Source organism: Phragmites australis, chromosome 4, assembly GCF_958298935.1.
Source record: "Phragmites australis chromosome 4, lpPhrAust1.1, whole genome shotgun sequence".
NCBI classification, from domain to species: domain Eukaryota; kingdom Viridiplantae; phylum Streptophyta; class Magnoliopsida; order Poales; family Poaceae; genus Phragmites; species Phragmites australis.
In genome coordinates this window covers 1,837,536-1,858,004 of record NC_084924.1, presented here as the reverse complement: position 1 = coordinate 1,858,004, position 20,469 = coordinate 1,837,536, and the positions used below count along the sequence as shown (strand labels likewise).

General features: G+C 44.7%; 1 protein-coding gene across 1 annotated transcript; it reads right to left on the bottom strand.

Moving 5' to 3' along the window:
- Positions 1–5,966: 5,966 nt before the first annotated feature.
- Positions 5,967–9,062, bottom strand: LOC133913995 (uncharacterized). The gene is made up of 2 exons (XM_062357165.1): positions 8,724–9,062; positions 5,967–6,671 (listed from the first exon to the last, which is right to left on the bottom strand). The coding sequence occupies exons 1-2, from the start codon at positions 9,060–9,062 to the stop codon at positions 5,967–5,969; spliced, it is 1,044 nt and encodes a 347-aa protein (XP_062213149.1).
- Between the last annotated feature and the right edge of the window lie 11,407 nt (positions 9,063–20,469).

Below are 20,469 nucleotides of genomic sequence, written 5' to 3'. Positions count from 1 at the left end.
GTGAGTCGTCGTCAAATCGGGATCTCTAGTTGAACGGGGTGGGCCTTAAAATAACTAAAAATATCTAGAGCTTTTTAAATGAAAAAAAACTAGAAGAGCTTTATCATAACGCACAAACTTTTATTCTCCTCGCATCATATCCTTGTGCTTTCTCGTTCTAAATTCAACTCGCCGGTAGCCGGGCCGTCGGTCGGAGTGCTTCCGCTCTGTCCTACACCAATGCAGCACGGGCAACGCATGAGTGCAGGGCACAGAACTGAAAGAAAACGTACGCGGAGATTTGCACCCGCGCGAGGTCGGGCGGTAGCGGATCCAGAATTGTAGATAAGAGTGATTTAACTTAACATAATTTAATATGTTAATAGTAAAAATTTAATATGTAACAGAGCTATAGTAAAAATTTAAGGATTGATGTAAATCTTAAGGTGATTCATGACCTATTGTACCACCATGCTAGATACGCCACTGGATCGTGAAACTAGATCGGCTGGAGGGGAGCCTGAGAACAACATGTTTTGCAACGAGAGCTTCGTGTTGGGCAATCCGAAGATGCTGACGCAGGGACGTGGTGGGAAAATCCTGCTTCGGATATGCGGCCGCCGATACGAGCGCCGCTGGATACGTGGGGCTCTCAAACGATGGTATGGTCTCCGACGAACAGAGAGAGCGCGGTTGGGATGCTTGGCGTGGAGTGGAGGGAAGGATAGGCTGTTGTTGGATCGGAGATGGACGGCCCAAGATCCGATAGATATTGGGTCTAAATATCTGTCAACAGTAATCTCGCAAGGCCCTTTAAAATTTTGCATCATGTTAGGGAGACAAGTACTTAAACTAATGTGTCAGGTTAAATTCTCATTCATATTCTATAATCTTTGATAGAATTCAAGTTCGACCCAACTAATGTGGCCACTGCCACTACTATAGTTCTACAGAGCTCAAGGGCAAGTGTGTTCCCTCTGGTGAAAAAACTTCTGACGTAAAACTTCATGCTGAGGCACTTAATTGTTGATGATCACGCTCGTCTTGCTTGTCACGTCGTACGCTCGTACTGCGGGATCCTCGCGGCTACATGGAGGATTCACGCGGGAGGAGGAAGAGCACATAGTCCCCCATGGCCGGCAACGCAAGTGACCAAGTGTTGCTCGGTTGGACCAAACACCACCCCAGTAAATAAATCCCGATTTCACGGCAGAGCATACGTCCTAAAATACCAGCTGAAAAATTCATGGTGACAGGGAGTAGATTGCCGCAGCAGAGTTCAAAATTTCAGGTTCTAATACGATCTGAAGGTGGAGAACTGAAAAGGAGAAGCAACCGACTCGGGTGGTCGGTAAATGAAACACCGACAACCCCGATATCCCTAAAAAATTCCAATTTGACATCCCTACAGATTCAAAAATCACGAAAAAAAAAATCATGTAAACGATGCACGAAGATCCTAAGCACCGTGAAAAGTTTCAGATTCCGAAACGACCTCTAGCGGGAGGAATAAAAAAGAGAGATCTCTGTAGGGGTGCTCGTTAAATGAAATAACGACCACCTGTTGAACTTGGTGCGCCACCTCCCGCCTCCGGGGCGCGCACTCTGAGCACGATGTGCCCTGCCATGAACACAGGAGGGAACTTCCTCAAGTTGGCGACGCCGTCCCAGCACGCGCGCTCCACCGCCCCGAACACGCACCCTCACGGCACGGTAAGCCTGCAGGCCCTGCGCCCTCGATGCACCGGAAGACGGAGGTACCGCTCCGTCGCCGGCGGAGTCGTAGGAAAAGGGCTCTCCAAGCAGCAGTGAAGTGGGGGGCGCGGGCTTGAGAAACTCGTCGTTCATGGTCGGCGGAGGAGAGGCGAAGAACACGTCGTCTTGGGAGTAGGGACCGTGCACCGGCGTTGAGCGCGGCAACAGATCCCAGCGCGTGTGTCTCGTGGTTGGCGAGGACGCGCGCCCGCGACGACGCGACTCGCGAGGCTGGTGGGCATGAGGAGGCCAACGATGAAAGTCCACAGCATACATTGTTCTTGCGCGCCTCCGCCGCCACTGCCTGGCACCATGGTGCGCACACACTTTTTATTTTAGTTATTTATTTGTGTTGAGATTGTGTTAGAGCGTTGAGAATGTGTGAATAGAATGGTGGTGAAATTTGATGTGAGACTATCAACTAGAACTCGAACTTTGATTCTCGTAAAAAAAAAGTCTCTTGATGTGTGTTCTCTGTAGTCGTAGCGTGATCGCTCGGCGTTAGCGTGTGAATTGTAGCTGGCTTTCAGAGCTTTTTCTCCACCTTAATACAATGCATTCGAGGTGTCTCTCCACTTAAATCGAGTTTTTTAGTTGAAAATAATATGAGATAGGTAAAAAAAAAAAATCAATGGATAGATAGGTGAGAGTGATGAAGAATCGATATAGAAATTATTCCGGAGTTGCATTTCCCCTTGTGCAAGCCGTCGTCGGTATTCTGTCTTATGTTGCATGTCATGGTAGTCATGTCGGTCTGATTGATCTATAGTGTAGGGTGCAGCGGTCACTTTGTTACAACATAAACATCTTTACTGAAGTACGAACGTTTGATTGTTTTTTCTTTCTTTTAAGATAGAGGCCTACACCTGTAGCTACAGAGAGGCTAAGAGCGTCTCCGAAGGTAGGCATTAGTTTGGATGAAATCTGGAATCATTTATTCTTACACTGTAATTTCTCGAGGATATGCTGGTTAAAACTAAACCTCAATGTTAATGTCCTTCATAGATCGATTCAAACATTGAGATCTTTTAAAAAGAATCTTAATGTCACTTTTGTCATGGAGATTATCATTTTGATGTGCTAGAGTATTTGGAAGGTTAGGAATAATTGGGTCTTCAATGAAGTTCCTCCAACAACAGAGGAGGTTTGGAGGCTTTTCAAGAAAGAATTCAAGCTAGTTATCCATCGTGCTAAGGCTTGTCGTGTTGACATAATGTTTCAATGGCTTGCTTCTTTAGAATAACTTGTATATGTTTTTTTTGCTTTTTTGTTTTTGGTTTATAGATGTTTCTTATATCTGTTTCTTTCTCTATTTTAATATATAATTAGTAGGAGACGATCCTACTGTTATATTAAAAAAAAAAAGTAGGCATCAGCGCTCGAACCCCATCGCCCACCTGATAGCTGGCCTCAGGAGCCAACCGGGCTCATTTGGTTGTAATTTGCAAGACTAGCTCGTTGCCCGGTGAAGAAAAATCCATGGCAGTGCCCAGGGGGTGGACGGTGAACCAAACACCGACCATCTTGTGATCTCCACTTGCAAGCAGCACAGACGCGTAAAACTCGTAGGAAAATTGGTAAGAATACGGGTCACGTAGCGTTGCATAAACACACAAAATTTCAGGCTCTCAGACCAAATCTAGAGCTAGAAACAAAAAAGAAATTCACGTATAGGGTGGTCGGTAAATGAAACCACGACTACCCGGTCCAACCGGAGATCTCGATTGATGGCGACTAAGAAGTGCAAAAATCCCGGAAAAAATCTTGGATATGGGCCATGGACTGAAGAAGCGTCACGCAAATTTTCAGATCCTAGTATGATCTACAGAGGGAGAAGCAAAAATGAGAAATTTCCGCAGGGGGTGGTCGGTAAATGGAATACCGACCACCGCCGTCCACCTGGCGCGCCACACCACGCCGCTGGACGCGCGCACCGCCGAGCACGGTCTGCCCCAGCACGTCCTCAGGCACGCGGGGCCATCCCCGCACACGCGATCCACCCTTCAGCTGCTCAGCTCCCGCGCCTTCTGACCCGTGCTCAGTGACCGTCGAATCCAAGTGCCCCTACCGTGGCGTGGGGAGGTCGATCCGCGCAGCAACGAAGGGGCAACGAAATGTCGGACGCATGCAGCGGCGTCGCGGGAGTCGTCGACGGGCCGCTGGTGGCCCCGCGCCGCCGTACGCCTGGCGGTTGTACTCCTCCGTGCTGCCGCCGCAGTAGTGCATGTAGGGGCGGCGCCGCAGCTGCGCCTGCCTCTCCGCCGCGGCGGGCTCCGGCCATCCGATCACTTGGGCTGTTAGGATTACCTTATTTAATCTTCCCTTAACTATCCATGGCTGCTGGTTGTCGCCATCATTTCATGTTACGCGCCCATTTCTTGCGTGAGGATGCGCTTGCCTTTGCGGCGATCTGGCCGCCATGCATGTCCGTGCATCCTTCTCTAGTTGATTTGCATTATTGGCTTACGGATTGGATCATCCACCACCTGGCCCCGATTAAATCAAGAAACATCTTAATATAGCTTATACATAGAGTTGTACGGCACTAAATGCCGCAACAAGATTAGATAAAGCTCTTTTTTTTTTGCGGAAATGGCAGGAGCACTGCCGGGATGCTCCTGCCGGGATCCATCAAGATAGAAATAGGAAACCAAGTTTTTTTTCATTTAAAAAGCTCTAGATATTTTTAGTTATTTTAACGCTATTCATCAATCACAGGGGAAGAAATTAGCATGCTACACTGCCAACAGGCAAGACATGTCAAGCTCAGATGTTTATGCAACAATTGCCAAATAACATGATGATACAAGATAGTAACCCATCAAGGGTAGAGAAAAAAACAAGATATTTTCCAACAATTCCTAAACAGATATCTGCTCATGATCAATCATGTATCTCTATTCCGCGTCTTTCATTCTCTGTTTCATACCATGTACTATATCCGTACAAAAATGGAACAACCCATGAACATATGTTTACTCCAGCGCAGGGGCGGATCCAGGGCCCGTGCTGGGGGGCTGCAGCACGGGCCCAGCCCAGGAAACCAGAAGAAGATAGAGAAAATTTTTGAAAAAATTCATCATTTCAGCTCACAAGCTATGAATTTAGTCCAATAGCAAGAGGCCCAGCACCCCCCTTGGCATTAGGCTGGATCCGCCCCTGCTCCAGCGGACACATAGAATGTAGACTAATAAACTCATGAACATGTGTTTACTCAGCAGTGCCAAAACCTGCTTAGATTTCAATTCAGTCTACTCTCCATGAGCATATATTTATCAAGGAATTATTCACGTACTTCAGAAGGCTGAGAAAGTGAGAAATCCCTCTACTCCAACTGCATATAGTGAGATGTGCAACCTGCAAGCGCCTTCATTCTAGACCAACTCTAACAGAAACAAAAGAACAGTTGACCAAGAAATCAAGGTTTTTCAGACTTCTCCAACTTCCTCTTCCTCTGCAACGAAAAGTTGGCCATACCCATCAAATTCTTTCGATTCTCCTACTTCCTGGACCTGTGAAAGAAAACATGCTAAAATGAAATTACCACACTAGCAAAGAGCAAAGACATTATTCGACTCGCAACTGGAATAGAAACATAGAATAGTGTCACAATGCACCACTGGTTTGCACCAAGGAAATCACAAAAATAATCACATCACACAAGCAATCAATATGCACACAGACAGGAAGGTACAAAAATGTCAGTCACTTTCCAAGACAGGTAATAGAGTAGTATATTCTTTTGAGGGGATCAATAATAGAACAAAAATCTGTATTTCTCGTTCCCATTTATAAGTATCAAATTGTAATTGATCAGGGTTTAGCATTGTAGAAAGCGATAGCCAGTCTCCATCCATTTATTAAACCTTTTAATTATTATTGAGGGAACTATAAAGCTTTTGATTGATTAAATGTATTACCAACTAGAACTTCTTCCACCTTTTGAAATATTCCATAACCATTTGCAAGGGAATCAATACTTCGTTTGTTGATATTAGTAAAATATTGGTCGAAGCAAGCACAAGCACGTGATCGGTGTCCTGTTCCATTGGGACATTTACAGGTGCAACACAGCAATATCGTTATATAAACCCGACCAAACTTAACTTAGCATACACTATGATTATGTGCTCTTTGGTATAAAAAAAAGATCCTCAGAAATGGTAACATATGATTGATAGTCATACGTTGCAGATAATAAAAATGATTTTCAGAAGGATCATGTAATATTGCTACCTATTGGAATATCTGGAGTGTCTACTCTTCTCTTCAGAACGATGCTCATTGTTGTCATCATGTTGATTATGGCCTTCATCATCTGTACTTACATCTGCTGTGCCTGTAGCTTCTGTCCTAGTCAAGGCCGCCAATCTTCTTGGAAGAAAAACATTGTAGTAGTACTTAGCCAGATCCGTTGTTTTCTTTGAGCCGAACTGCTTCGAGGCAATCTTCATGAAGTTATCATGTTTATTATGAGGAATCAACTTCTCAGTATCATCCAGTTTCTTCTTGTCTTCTGCAGTCCATAACTTCAGAACCTCCTCACCCATTGCATTGAGCCCACAGTTTTTGAAAGCTATCTCACCCAATTCATACTTGAGCTTCTTTCTGGTCTCTTTTACATGAACTCCTACACAGGCCTCAGATCCAGGATGAGAACATTTACACTTGTCATCCTCTGTTTGCCTAGTCTTCCGTGTCTCCACGATGAATGGCAGCATGACCACAGTGCCCATCTTTTGTAAGGTCTCCTTATCAGTTTTGTAGTCAGCTTTATCTTTCTCAGATGGGGCATTTTCCCACTGGGGGACAGAAGCTTGATATTTGGCATGGTCTATCCCAATACGTTTCCTTGTTGATACAAGAAAACTAGACAAGTGACTCAGCTCACCAGCTATCCTCCCAGAACTCCTTGTGCCTTGTCTCTGAAGCCTTTTCTGTTCCAGGTAGCATGCAGAGGTGAATTAGGCAATGACTTGAGCAAAAATCATGCTTAAAAGATGACAGATGAGAAAAGGAAAATAGTTTTATAACTTGAAAAATATTTAACATGTGGAGAAGTATATATTGCGAATAAGAGGTAACAAAAAAAAAATCAGTAGTGCCCTTGACAGCAAGAACATGAATCGTATTGTATTTCTTGATAGCAAAGATGCGCTATGATTGTTTTAGTTCCATCACAGGTAATTTCACGCACATATTCTTCTTGTATGTCAAGAGACATGGGAATTCAGACCCACTCATGAGACGATCTTTTATGCCAATGTGGCAAACCTAAAGATTGATAATCTATTACTGGATGCAATTTTTTTTATGATTAACACCTAAATGGCGGCATATGCAAGTGCTTGTAAAAATCCTCTGATGTAGCGAACAGCAATAGCACGGGGCTATAACATATTCATGCATGTCAGAATGAATGTGCTGTGTTGACCTGTCAAATTCTAATCATCATGGGGTTTTCCTGTGTCACAATCTACTCTGCTGGACTGACTACAACGGATTTTGCTCGATAATGATTTGGAGCTGACAGAACATATATAATATAATTTGTTACACGTCCACACCCCTTTGTAGTCTTTCTGACGTTCATAGTACATAACCATCAGGAAAAAAGACACAAAATAAATAATCGGGATAAATCGCACATAAGCAATGCCGAGCGGCGAGCGCAAAATCCCTTTGTCAGATAACCAATGAAAACCTGACCAAAGTGAAACCGCAAAATCAACAAAGCCATATCCTAGTTAAGGTAAAATTATGTTCCTCCTACGCAGCCACCACGGATCTTGACCAATTACAATGTTGGCAGTGAGAGTGGCAATAAAATTAACCATGCATCGTTTCCCAGTATATTAACTAGAACCAGTTATTGGGTCTATCATATGGCACCATCAGAAATCTCAACCCGGGAAATAGTGGAAGTGTGAAACAGCATTAATAACAAAAATAATAGCGCGGCAGCAATTTTTGAGGAAAGAATGACAGCGGTTTAACAATATCTTTCTATAACATACTAATCACCACGAACTCCAGTCAGTAAATTTTCATCCCAAATAAGATTCCATCACTGTACGAAAATCTTGACATAAGAGCCATGGCCACGAAGATACCATCATAGTAAGATGGAAATTAATAACACCACAATCCATTCAATCATCATAAATCTCATGCCCAAGAAGCAGCACCAGATCAGGCACTAATAGAACAAATAAGGATGTACAGCAGGAACCACACCAATTCCTACTGTAATAACTACATAATTTTTGGCCAATCTAACTAAGTCTATCTCCAATAGATACTCAAATTTTTTTTCCTCTATAACACTATTACAACATCCCATAATACTATTACAACATTTTCTATTTTTTTCATCTCCAGCAGCTACACTATTTTCTACCAACTTTACATTACTCTCCACCTCCTGTCAGGTCCACCTGTCAGTATCTATAAGCAGTGATAAGGGAATGAGAGAGAGGGCAGCAAATTTGGAGTTCCAAACCTTTAGCGGCATCCAGGCCGCATCCCTGTAGTGGCATTACCGCTCCTGCTGGAGCTCGTTGCCGATCGACATTTCCACACTGTAGCACTGGAAAACGGATACTGTAGCACGTGGAAACAATGCCACGTTGTAATTAGGACAAAGAATCCTAGCACGCAAGAAATGACTAAGCGATTGACACAGACGAACGGATTGCCATCATAAAAGCCACAAATCCCGCACTGAAGAAACAGTTGCTGGAAGCGAGACACGGACAGAGGCAACCGACAATCCGTGTCCTAACCACACTGGAGCATGCAGTGGCGATAAGTAGGAGACACCGCATCTAAGCACCGCGATTATTGATCCACGAAAGAACAACAATAGCTGAGAGCCTAAGAGCGCCAAACCCCGTCATGGACAGCGATCCCCGTCTAAGCAAAGCACATCCCAAGAATTCGAATGGTCCAAGAAAGAACCTCCGTCGCGGCCTTCCAAGAACGCTCACCTTCGCGTACGGCGTGTCGGCGTCGTCCGGCTTGAGCTCGGAGCGTGCATGGCGCACTGCCAAGATCACCGCCCCCAACCGCTCCTCGTCGTCGTCGATGCCGCGGTTGCGCCCCCGCACCGCCCAGAGAGCCCCCGCGGCCGCGCGCCGCGCCCAACTTACCGCACCGGCTCCGGCGCCGGCGCCGTCCACGTCCAGCCCCGCCGTCCTCCGCGTCGCGCGCCTCGACAGCGCCGCCGCGTCCTCCGCGGCCGCAGCGCCGCCCTTGCGCTTCCTAGACCGCCCTGTGCCGCTCGAAGGCGAGCCGGAGCCGCCGGAAGGGAGGTCGGATCCGGCCATCGGGGGCTCCACCTCCGCCGGCGAGGTGTTTGCGGGAATGCTGCGGCGCGGCGCGTCGTGGTTTTGGAGAGGTGCTTTTTGGCGCCCTGGTTGGTGTCCGTTCCCTTTTTGGGCGGGGCTTGAGGGACGGCGTTCCAAAACAGGCAAGGTGAGCATGTGCAGATGTGCTTTGGCAGGGTTTAATAAGAGTTGTGAACATAAAGATTATCTGGCTAGTCAGATATCATATTTGATATTTACTTATATATTAATTTTTTTCATCTATCATATTATTTATATATATACAGATATGTCTTTGACAGATTGTAAGAGGTGTGATTGATCCGTACAACCCATATAATATATATTTATTCATTGATTCTCTCATCTGTCATATTATTTTTTTATCTATCTCTCTAATATGAACCTTAATATAAATGAACGAACTTGATAGTATGTGTACAGGCAAGAGCTAGTAAAATTTTCTCCCCTGCCTTTGACATGATAAGTACCCATGCCTCCTTTTCTTAGGGTTTATGGTTGAAATTAATGATTCTCTCTTTCAGTGATATTATACCATTTGATATGGCATGAGTTAATGTTTTAGATAGATTTTCTATGAATTAATGGGCAGGGTTTTGCAGAATAAATAGGTCTAAGGTGATTAATGGGATGCTTGCATTGTCTATCAATATCACCGTTGGGTTGATTGAATCGTCAAGTACTGTACTTCTAAGAATCAAGAGCGGATGGATAAATCATTGAGATTGCATTGTACGATGAAAAATATTGCCCTGTGCAACGAAAAAGATTGCCTCGTGGAAAGAGCCAGCTGTAGTGCTATTAACTTGTATAAACGAGTCAAATGTTGTAAGGGGTTTGTTTGTCTAAGCTTTAGTTGTTGTAAAAGTTGATTGGTTTTTAGAAAAGCTTATTCTAAATTGTCTATTGATATAGATGAAGAGTGCAATATATGTACTACGGTAGTGATAATCGGTCCAAACATAATTTCTTAGAATAAAAAAAATATTTAGATCAACTTTACGTAAGTCGTCAGTTTGTTTCAATTTTAGCTTGTAAGGCTAAAATCAGCAGAGTTTACCATACACTGTAGGATCTGTAGTACTTGTCTTCAAAATTCTATTATATGATACCGCTAGGATATCAATACTACCTAGGTCCAATGATCATACTATCTAAGGATAGCGAGCAACATTAATAATTGGTGTTCAATATTTTAACTACACCAATAACACTCAACCATAAACCGGCATGACAGTTACAGATAGCATAAAGAAATCATAGGAGAAAACTATATTTAGAATTAAAGAGCTAGAAGAAACTAGATAAGCCCCATACGTTACCCCCATTTTTTGTTGGTGTATTGGACACCAAACGTTACCTGGGTTAATGTCTGTAATTTCTTCCATACAGGATTCATTGTTTTCTTCTAGTTTCTTATAGAGAAATAAAAGGGTGAAACCACTCCCCAATAAAAAAAACTCAAAGTGTCGTTAGGCTTGCTCCAAAAGTTTGAGAATTTAAATTTAAATCCTCCTGCAGGGCTATGTGTTACATCTTTGGTGGCATTGGGGGGAAACCCAATATAATTGTCAAGATTAGATGGTACAACGACTGCTACAAAAGCCTTATTACTGCATTTCTTATGTTGAGTAGACCTGAATAAACACCATATTTTAAGAGTAAATTGTACAAAATTATAAGTATTGTGTCTAGTAACACAAAACTACAAGTATTGTAATCCGATTTTAATTAGATTCACCTAAAAATGATCTTATATTTCTCTAAAAATTCTAAAACTTTTTTGATGTGTTTCATAATACATATGCAACATATTTTAATTGGATTCAAAAAAATCCTATGTAGAATTTAAACTAAAATTCTCCAAGAAAAAAACTATTTTATAACTCCTAACAATCGTTAGGGCCTCAAATAAAATTCTAAAAATATAGAAAAATTTCCTAATATTCTTATCATATGATGGACTAATTTCTAAAAGTATTTACAATTTTATGTTATATAGTGAAAAATTGAGTTCCTTTGTAACTATATAAATGGAGCATATAAATGAAACATTACAAAGGATCTCACTTTTTCACCATATAACCTAGGGATAAAAATAATTTTAGAAATTATTTCATCATATAAGGAAAAATATTAGTGACTTTTCCTATATTTTTTGGGATTTTATTTGAGACCTAAAAATTATTTTGAGTTATACAAGTAGTCTTTTTTACAGAATTTTAGTTTACACTCTACACATGATTTTTGGGTGAATCCAATTAAAATATGTTGCATATGGATTATGGAACACATAAAAAATGTTCTATGATTTTTGAAGAAACGTAAGATCATTTTTTTTGATGAATCTAATTAAAATTAAGTTTGTGTTAAATTAGTGTGTAATACTTATAGTTTTATGTTAGTCATAATATTTTTAGTTTTACGTTACAAATGACATAATACTTGTAATTTTATATAATTCACTCTTTTTTGAATGATATTTAATACCAATCCATTAGTAACTTAATTTTTTTAGAATGGAATAATAATTAAAATCTGTATTGCTACAACTCGCAAAGAACACGTTTGCAAAACATTATCCAAAGGAGAAAGATTATCTATAATTTCTCTCTTAATTTTTTATTTATTTTTTAGTGAAATGAGTCTCATTTTCATAGCTGGTAACGAGGTGTGAGACTAAAGAATTAGAACAAATGATAAAAATAAGTAAATTATTTAAATTTTAGAGATTTTTATTTGATAAGTGAGTAGAGATAAGAGATGATGCAGAAAATAACTCGTATTTTATAGAGTAAGGATAAACGGGCCTGGGTCACCTATCGCGTGGTGCGGGCTACATGGTAGTTTCCGGAGTTTTTTTTAATATTTTTTTAGTTAAAATTTAAATAAATAGATTACGGGAGAAAATATTTACAGAACTAGGCGCCCGCAGCCCTCTAAGAGGGTGGTTAGGGGTCCTAACCGCCCCTCGAGAGGGCGGTAGGCCTACCCGCCCCCTCAGAGGACGGCAAGAGGGGCTAACGGTTAGGCCCTGAGGGGGGCGGTTAGGACCATTTTTTCCTGTAAAATTAATTTTTTTCCCATTTTATCCTCTAAAAATGTATTATTTTTGTAATTAAAGAAATTAAAAAGGAAGGGGTCTAAGAAAATTAAGAAATTAAATTTGGAGTAGGTTATGTAATAACAGGAGAAAAAATCAATAATTAGTAGTTGCAGCATTTTACGTGGGTATGGGGTGGGAACGAGGACAAACATAGTATTGAACACATGGTAAAAACATATCAATACACTGTAACCGCGACGATACGATGAGAAAATAAAGGTGGCATGTACGGTTCGCACTAAGACCTACTTATTAGTGCGCCGATCCTAATCATAACATGCCTTAGGGAAGGAACGTATGTCGGGTTACATTAGGTACTCTCTACTGCGTGCATCTAGGATACTTTCCCTTTCGAAGGGCATCGGGACCTGCCGCCTTAGCACGGTGGGCTCTCTCCCGCTTCCTTTCCCTCTCAGCTTCTCGAGCCTGAGCCACGGTACGATCGTGGGCCGCCTTCCTCATACGCTCTTCTTCCTCCCGCTTGAGGCGAAGCTCCTCTTGCTGTTGTTCGTACTCGCGATGTGCGTAGGCTTCCCTTCTCCACCTCATGTTCATGTCGACCCACAGCTTCTATGAGTTATTTTGCTCATTGTCGAGCCACTGAATAAAATCACAGAGCGGTGGAGGGGACTGAACAAATGGAACAAGATGAGCGGTTAGTAAAAGAGGGTGCGTAATCGAAAGAGATGAGGCGGATATCTGTTACCGTACCGGTCGATAACCAGTTGTTGCATGGCGAGGCTTGTCATACTTGTAGTTGGCACACATGAAGAAGCGCAGTCCATAGGTGTATGAGATATCCTGCGACTCGCGGAGCTTACAAAGGTCACCACAGAAGCACATTGGTGGTTCGAGACCTTCAGGTATGGTAGTCCCCCAATGTTTCTTTGGTGGGCTCGATGGAGCTGAGGAAGACATTGCCCTTGAGAGATATGAGAAACGAGCGATGCTTCACTGTAAGGAGGTTCGGCTATTTATAGTTGGGGGAGGCAGGAGCATTGGATTCGGTCTTGAAGAAAGGAGTGAGGGCATGGGCGTAGCTGCTGGGAGGAGCATCGGATTCCATCTTGAAGAATGGGAAAGTTTTGTCGTTGCCCATGGTCAGAGATTCCACGTTTATTGGTACCCGTGTTGTCATTTACTGATTGGAAAAAGCTGGGTAGTGTTGTCATATCTTGTTTAAAGCCTGCTGCAGGAGGCATGAGTTGTCAAGTCATGGTTAAAGTTTAGTGCTGTGGTCACTTCTTCATTGAACGTGTCTGAATATGAAATGCATTTATGAAATGCTAAGTCGACCATACAAAGTGAACATGTCTTAATACATAGGAGTACATCACGAAGCAAATATGCATATGTTAGTTACATTACATGTAAAATGCTACTCATGCCTCCCTCGTTGCCGTCACCCGTGCGCCCCATCGTGGTCTCGATGCCGCTGGTTAACCCTCACGTGACCCCGGAGTAGGTGAGGGGGTCGGGTGGGCCGACGTTTCTGGTAGGCCTAGTAGGGACCACCGGTGTCGAGGGCTCGTCGTGCGTGGGCTATGTCTGAAGCGGTGCACTGGAAACCTGGGACCGCTGAAGGACGTCGTAGTCAGGTGTGCCCCCGAAGAAGTCCCGGACGATGTCGTATGCGGTGTCGGGGCCAGCCTCATCCTCCTGACTAGGGTAGGAGGACTGTGAAGGCTCAGCAGGCGTCCATGTGTACTGGCTGGAGGGGCCTGTGAACAAATAATCACGTTAGATACGAACAATATGGTTTTGAAAGTAGTAAAAAATGTATCATTGTACCTGCGTGGTACGACGGTGCAGCAGAAGAAGGCCACGCTGACATGTCGTAGTACGTTGCCGGGGGGGTAGGGCGTGGGGCCGCCGAAGACAGACCGGCCTCGTCACCGAAGTAACCTGAGCACAATTCTAACTTATTCTGCCGAAAGTATTAGAAAGTAGGAAGAAGAGTTCCCGGAGTACCTGAATGTGGACGCACAGGGCTCGATCTGCGAGTCTGCGTCGAGACTTGTGCAGACGGACCTAATGAATGTTTAATAACAATAAGTAAAGGATATTGGTCAGTATTATTCAAAAGTATAATTCGTACCATGTTGCTCGGACCCTGCATGACGTGATAGAAGGGGTCGTGTGGGTGCCGACACTGAAGAACGTCGGTGCACGTCAGACGGCCGAGACGACTCGGCGTGTACACCACTCGTCCTGGGAGGCGGCCCTGCTACATCTGTGCTAGATCGACAGGAGGTGAGCTTCAAGGCGCGCGTCGTCTTGTCGAAAACCCGTCTAATGAAGCTCGCAACATCCGACGCACTTAGGTGATGCCCTTGCCGGACGCGTTCCATGGCAGCAGCCGCATCCCTATTTATGTCATAAATGATATCTGTCTGCGGAAACGAACAAAAGTGAACAATTGAAGTATACGGTTATGTTCATTCAATATGGAGTACGGACTTGAAAAAGTTACTTACTGCTAAAGCGGCGTCCTCGTCCCAATGCACCGGGTATGTCTCCGTTGTCGATGCGACGTGGGCCCGGACATCCTCAGGGGTGTACGAGACACGTGTGCGAGTACGTGGCACGTACCACAGTAGGTACTCCCTGAAGTTCCCCTCGGTGTGGGGACGCGCCTCATCAACGATGTCCTATAGCGCTTGGGCCCATGTTGCCACGTAAGGGGCCAAGCGGTCCGCCCAGAGGTTGCCAGCTGGCTGGTCTTTCCGTGTGTACCTGCATTCATACCACGGCAAATGTAAGTGAAACTGAACTAAAGGTTGCTCAAACTGTAACTTTGCAAGTGTACCTGTGGACTTGCAAGGGGACGGTACGGATGGGGACGACCGGGAATGCCTGGTGACGGCCAAACTGCCGCATGACGCGGTGCGGTGAGTACTCTTTGACGTAGATGTCGAAGACAAGGGGCGCCTTGGTGAGCCAGTACTCCTTATCGTGGGTGCACAAGGGTGACAAACCCAACCCTGCCCGTGTATGCACGGACCGAACGCTGTATGGCTCCCATACCACATCATTGGGACGTAGCCTGTCGAACTGGGTACGAAAATGCTCGTACGCGCTGCTGAAAGGACAATGATGTCGCCTAGAGGGGGGTGAATAGGCGTTTTAACAAAAATTCAACCATTTTTACCGTTGGCCTAAACTTGCAGCGGAATATAAACTAACGAGTTTTTCACAAGAGAAAAACCTAAATATGCTAGGCTCAACTAGTGCACAATCACCCTAAATAAGTGTGGAAATTAAAATCCTAAGGTGACAAAAATTACTCAATTCTAGCAAGAGATATGCAATAAAACTTAAATTGAAAAAGGCTGAAAATACTGTTCATATGCCTGGAATTACTGTTCACCCCGGAGTCTCTGGTGTAGTCCGGATACTCCGGTGTGTACAGGTCCGGAAACTCCGGTAAAGTCCGGATTCTCCGGTTTCTGTACAGAACAGAGCCCGAAACTGAATAAAATTAATGAGTAGAGAGTTCTAGCTCAAACTAAGTGATGTCGTGTGTTCCCGGAGATGATTCCAAGTAGATTCACGAAGAACCTACACTCAAATACACACAAACAAGTAGATCGAGCAATATGCACAAAGATTTGAGTAAGAATATAAAAGTAAGGAAACAAGAGAGGAGACGCAAAGAATTGTTTCCCGAAGTTCGGATTCACCACCGTGAATCCTACGTCTCCGTTGAGGAAGCTCCAACGAGCCGGGTCTCTTTCAACCGCTTTCCTCTCCAAGCTCGGTCACACTTGAGCTCGGTTTCCACTAACTTGATCTCTTTCCTTCCGGAGGTGAGATCGACCTTCACAAACTTTCCGCGGCTCACCACAAGCACGGGTGCTCACCGGCGACACCTAGCCGGCTAGGAGGCTTCACCTCCAAGAGTAACAAACGCTTCGAGAACTTCTTGTCAAGAACTCAAGTGCTCAAGAATGGATTTAGCTCACTTGCACTCAATCTTCCAATCTCTCAACCTAACTCTCTTTTTTTCTCAAATCACACACTAGAATGGAGTGGGAGAGGTTCTTTTGGCTCTAAAAATGTGTTCTTTTCGTGCCCTTTGCAGCAGCCCCAAAGAATGGGGTGAGTGGGGTATAAATAGCCCACTCCAAACAACTAGCCGTTACTGTTTTTGACAGAACTGGCCGGAGTATCCGGTGAACACCGGAGTATCCGGCCCTAAATCCAAATACGACGTCAGAACGGTCACAGAATGTGTCAGAACTAGCCGTTACGCTCTTTTCTGGACTTTTACCGGAGTATCCGGCCTACACCGGAGTCTCCGGTCGACACTTAACCCAGAAAACACCCCCGGAGACTTCCCGGAGTCTCCGGCCACTCCAGGTACCGGAGTATCCGGACTTCACCGGAGTCTCCGGCCTTTCCAGGTACCGGAGTATCCGGCCTACACCGGAGTCTCCGGCCACAGCACAGCTGACCTCCGAAAAACGGCGATAACTTTTGATTCCGGAGTCCGATTTCGACGATTTTGGACTCTATGGAAAGCTTATTCAGAGGGCTACACATCCCAACTGAATTCATGACCTAAAACACATAGGATCAAATTAGGAACACTCCAAAACCTATTTTGGACACTTCCGCACTTTCCGCTCCGGACTCTTAACAACAAACTCTCACTTTGGGTTTGGTTGGGAACTCTTGAGCACTGAGACGCGACAATTAGCTCACGTTGCATCCCTCTTAATAGTGCGGTATACCTATACTCAAATTCAAAGATAAAACTCGTTTGAACCACTTTGAGCATTTGAAAACTTTCAAGTACCGCTTCTTTTTCTTTCAAACCTTGAGGGTTGCCAACTTCCATATATTCTTCACTCCATCTCTTCTTGATTCTTCATATGATTGATGTGAATCATCCATAGCTTCACATGGCCTCGCACGGTCCATCGGCGTAAAGCCTTCACTCGCTCTTCACCACCGCCTTGGTCCTTCGGCGCCAAGCCATTTGCTTGCCCTTCACCACGGATGGTCCATCGCAGCCGAGTCTTGCTTGCCCTTCACCGTCTTGCCATATAAAACCATTTTGTATTCGACATCTTCAAAGAATTCACTTTTTCATATATGGAGTCTACTCTTGTTCTTCACTCTTGGCATATATAATTTCAATTCAACTTATGCCTTTTTATGGATCCTAACCCCAACTCACTCTCAAGCACAAAGTACATGGGTTAGTACATAAAACTCTATTAACAAGTCATACCTTTAGTTACTTGATCTCCACAAGTAACTTAGCCTTCAAGCTTATTGCTAATCTTATTGAGCTTCTTCTTCTTCTTATGAGCATCACTAAAAGCTCATTTATCTAGATGCATATTTCTCCTCTATGCATCACATCCGAGCATCACCTAGAGCTCATTCATCTTGATGTACTTTCAATCTTCCTGTTCACCTAGAGTTCATGCATGTCTCTTCTCCATGCATCACCTATTGAACAACCTACTAACAATCTCAACAACATTGTTAGTCCATATGTATTGTCATTAATTACCAAAACCACACATAGGGGCTAGATGCACTTTCAGCTGCGAGGCTGCTCGTGGGCCCAGTGTGGCTGAGTGACAAACATGAATACAAATATTCAGCGACTAACATAGTACGAACGAAACTGTTAATGTAAAATACGTACCCGTCGACGACACCACAGCGAGGCCATTTTGGGCGCGTCCTCGTCCTTCTCGTCGTACCATTCCTCTGGGTACGGGGAGCGATCCACCACCGGCCTGCCTATGGCGAAATGCTCGTATGACCACAGCTGAAGAAAAAGTGGACACCCGGCGAAAGTGGCTAGTGCCTCCTTCTTCGTGCATGCGTCGCAGAGCGCCCGATACATCGTTGCAAGAACAGCGGATGCCCAGCTGAACTGCGGTACGTCCTTCGCATCAGCGTCCGCTATCGACCGGGCGTACGGCACAAGTGTCCTCGTAACCAGGTGACCTTGGCCACTAGTGAACATCACCCATCCAAACAACCAAAGGAGGTAGGCCTCCAAATGTCTGGAGACCGCGTATGCGTTGGCGTGTGGGTGGGTGTATGCCGGCTGCAAAAATGACTGGTGTCAGAAAGGATCATTACGACATACTTTGTTAGTATTCCATAGGTTCCATGTTACCGTACCTGGAACTGTAGGATCCATTTCTTCGTTGGCCCTCGTGCATCGGATAAGAACTCAGGCACGTAGGGGGGTGCGTCCGCCTTTCGCTCCACCGGCCCAAATCACTGATGCATGTCGTTGATCCAGTCATCCTGCATATCGATGACCCCAACAGCCGCTCCCGCGCAAGGAAGGCCTAAGAGGTAGGACACGTCGTGCAGGGTCGGGGTCATCTCTCCGTACGGTAGGTGGAACGTATGTGTCTCCGGCCTCCAACGGTCGACCAGTGCTGCTATCAGCGACCGATCGAAGTAGAAACGACGGGTTGCAACCTCGGGGTTCTCCGTCGATCGGGCCTCGACCAACCGGCAAAGCGGTAGGAGTCTGACCGCTGCCAACCTATAAGTATTGCAGTACATCAATAATATGTAACAACAGCAGTGATATGACAATTTCGTATCAAATTTTGTTAGTACATGTGGGTCCATCGCTCGTCTACCGTCAGCAGCTCTCTGGGGCCTCGTGGGCGAAACACACCTAGCTCCGTCTGGTGCTCGGCGGATAAGAAGCTGCGATGCTTCTTGTTCACGGCAGGGTTCAAAAGCTCCGGGGTCGAAGGGTGAGCCATCTCTGCATTTGAAAGGCATGTACATTAATACATTGATAAATAAATACAACAACAATATACTTTCAATGCAAATTAACTATATACAAAATTAACTATATGCGAAATTAGCACATATTAAAATGGTACAAAACTAGCTGAACACACATGAAACTCACCAAGACAACAGGTGCATCACCGCCTGCAGTTTTGGGACAATATTTGTAAGTGTAACCTATTTCATTGCACTGACTGCATCGCTTGATCCTAGGGCCAGCCTCGGATTCATCCATATCGTTGCGAATCCGACGAGTTTGTCTTCGCCCCGGTGCGTTCTTCATCTTTCCCAAATCAGGCACATATATTCTTGCAGCCCCTGGGTTACTTGTAAAAGTGTCAACAATGCCGTAACCATACAGCTCCTAGTTCCATGTGTTCAATACTTGATCTTTCATGAAATATTGTGACACATATTGCCTCGGAAGCATATGGTGCTCCGCGCACGCAGCTATGACGTGTGTACAAGGTTTGTGGAGTAATTGTGGCTTTTGACAACTACATATGCATGTCCCACTCCTTAGCACACACTCTTGAACATGCCACTCCCGTCTACCCCCCTGCGACCCTTATCCCGACACAGGACACTGAACCTGTGCTCTGCAGTGCCCTCTTGATTTGCGCGATGCATGTGGGCCTTCCTATTTGCCTTCTCCATGTACTCACACAACATCCGGCCGTAAAGCATACGATTGTGCTCCATTACAACCTTAGCAGCTGCATACCGATCAATGAAGTACTTGCAGGTCCCATGCAAAATGTCTTCTACAATTTCAACTAGTGGTAGGGACCTCATTCCTCGCATGACCCAGTTATAAACCTCTGCAAGGTTTGTAGTCATTACTCCATACCTGGCACCACCACTGTCGTACAGCAGAGCTCATTTTTCATTCGGCTCATTGCGTATCCACTGTGAAAAGCTCCTAATAGATGAGCCCGATCTCCTTACAATCTGCGGAGTATCGGTTGGGAGAGGACCGAGAGCTATTGGTTCCTCACCGTTCGGTGCAGCCTCCGCAGTTTGTTTAAGAGTCAGTTCATCAAATCTTGCCCATAATGCGTTGAACTTACGTTGCTGGTTCTGACTGCACAACTTCTTGAAGAGCTTCATTAATTCTTTGTTTTTAAACTGTCTGTAGAAGTTCGCACCCATATGGCGCATGCACCACCTACTTTTGAGATCTGGCCACTGTACTGGTACACCCCGTCACACGCTACCGTGTTACATATCCAGCAAAGCCTGCAACAATCCTGCATGTCTATCATGAATGAGACACACATCTGGTCGGTGAAGAACAATTGCATGCTTCACCCGCTCTAGGAACCAATACCAGCTGTCCCCGTTCTCACTCTCCACGAACGCAAACCCTAGTGGCAGGACTTGGTTGTTACCGTCGACCCCTATTGCAGACAAAATCTGCCATTTGTACTTTCCAGTCAGGAATGTTCCATCTAGGCATATGATGGGTCGGCAATATCTAAATGCTTT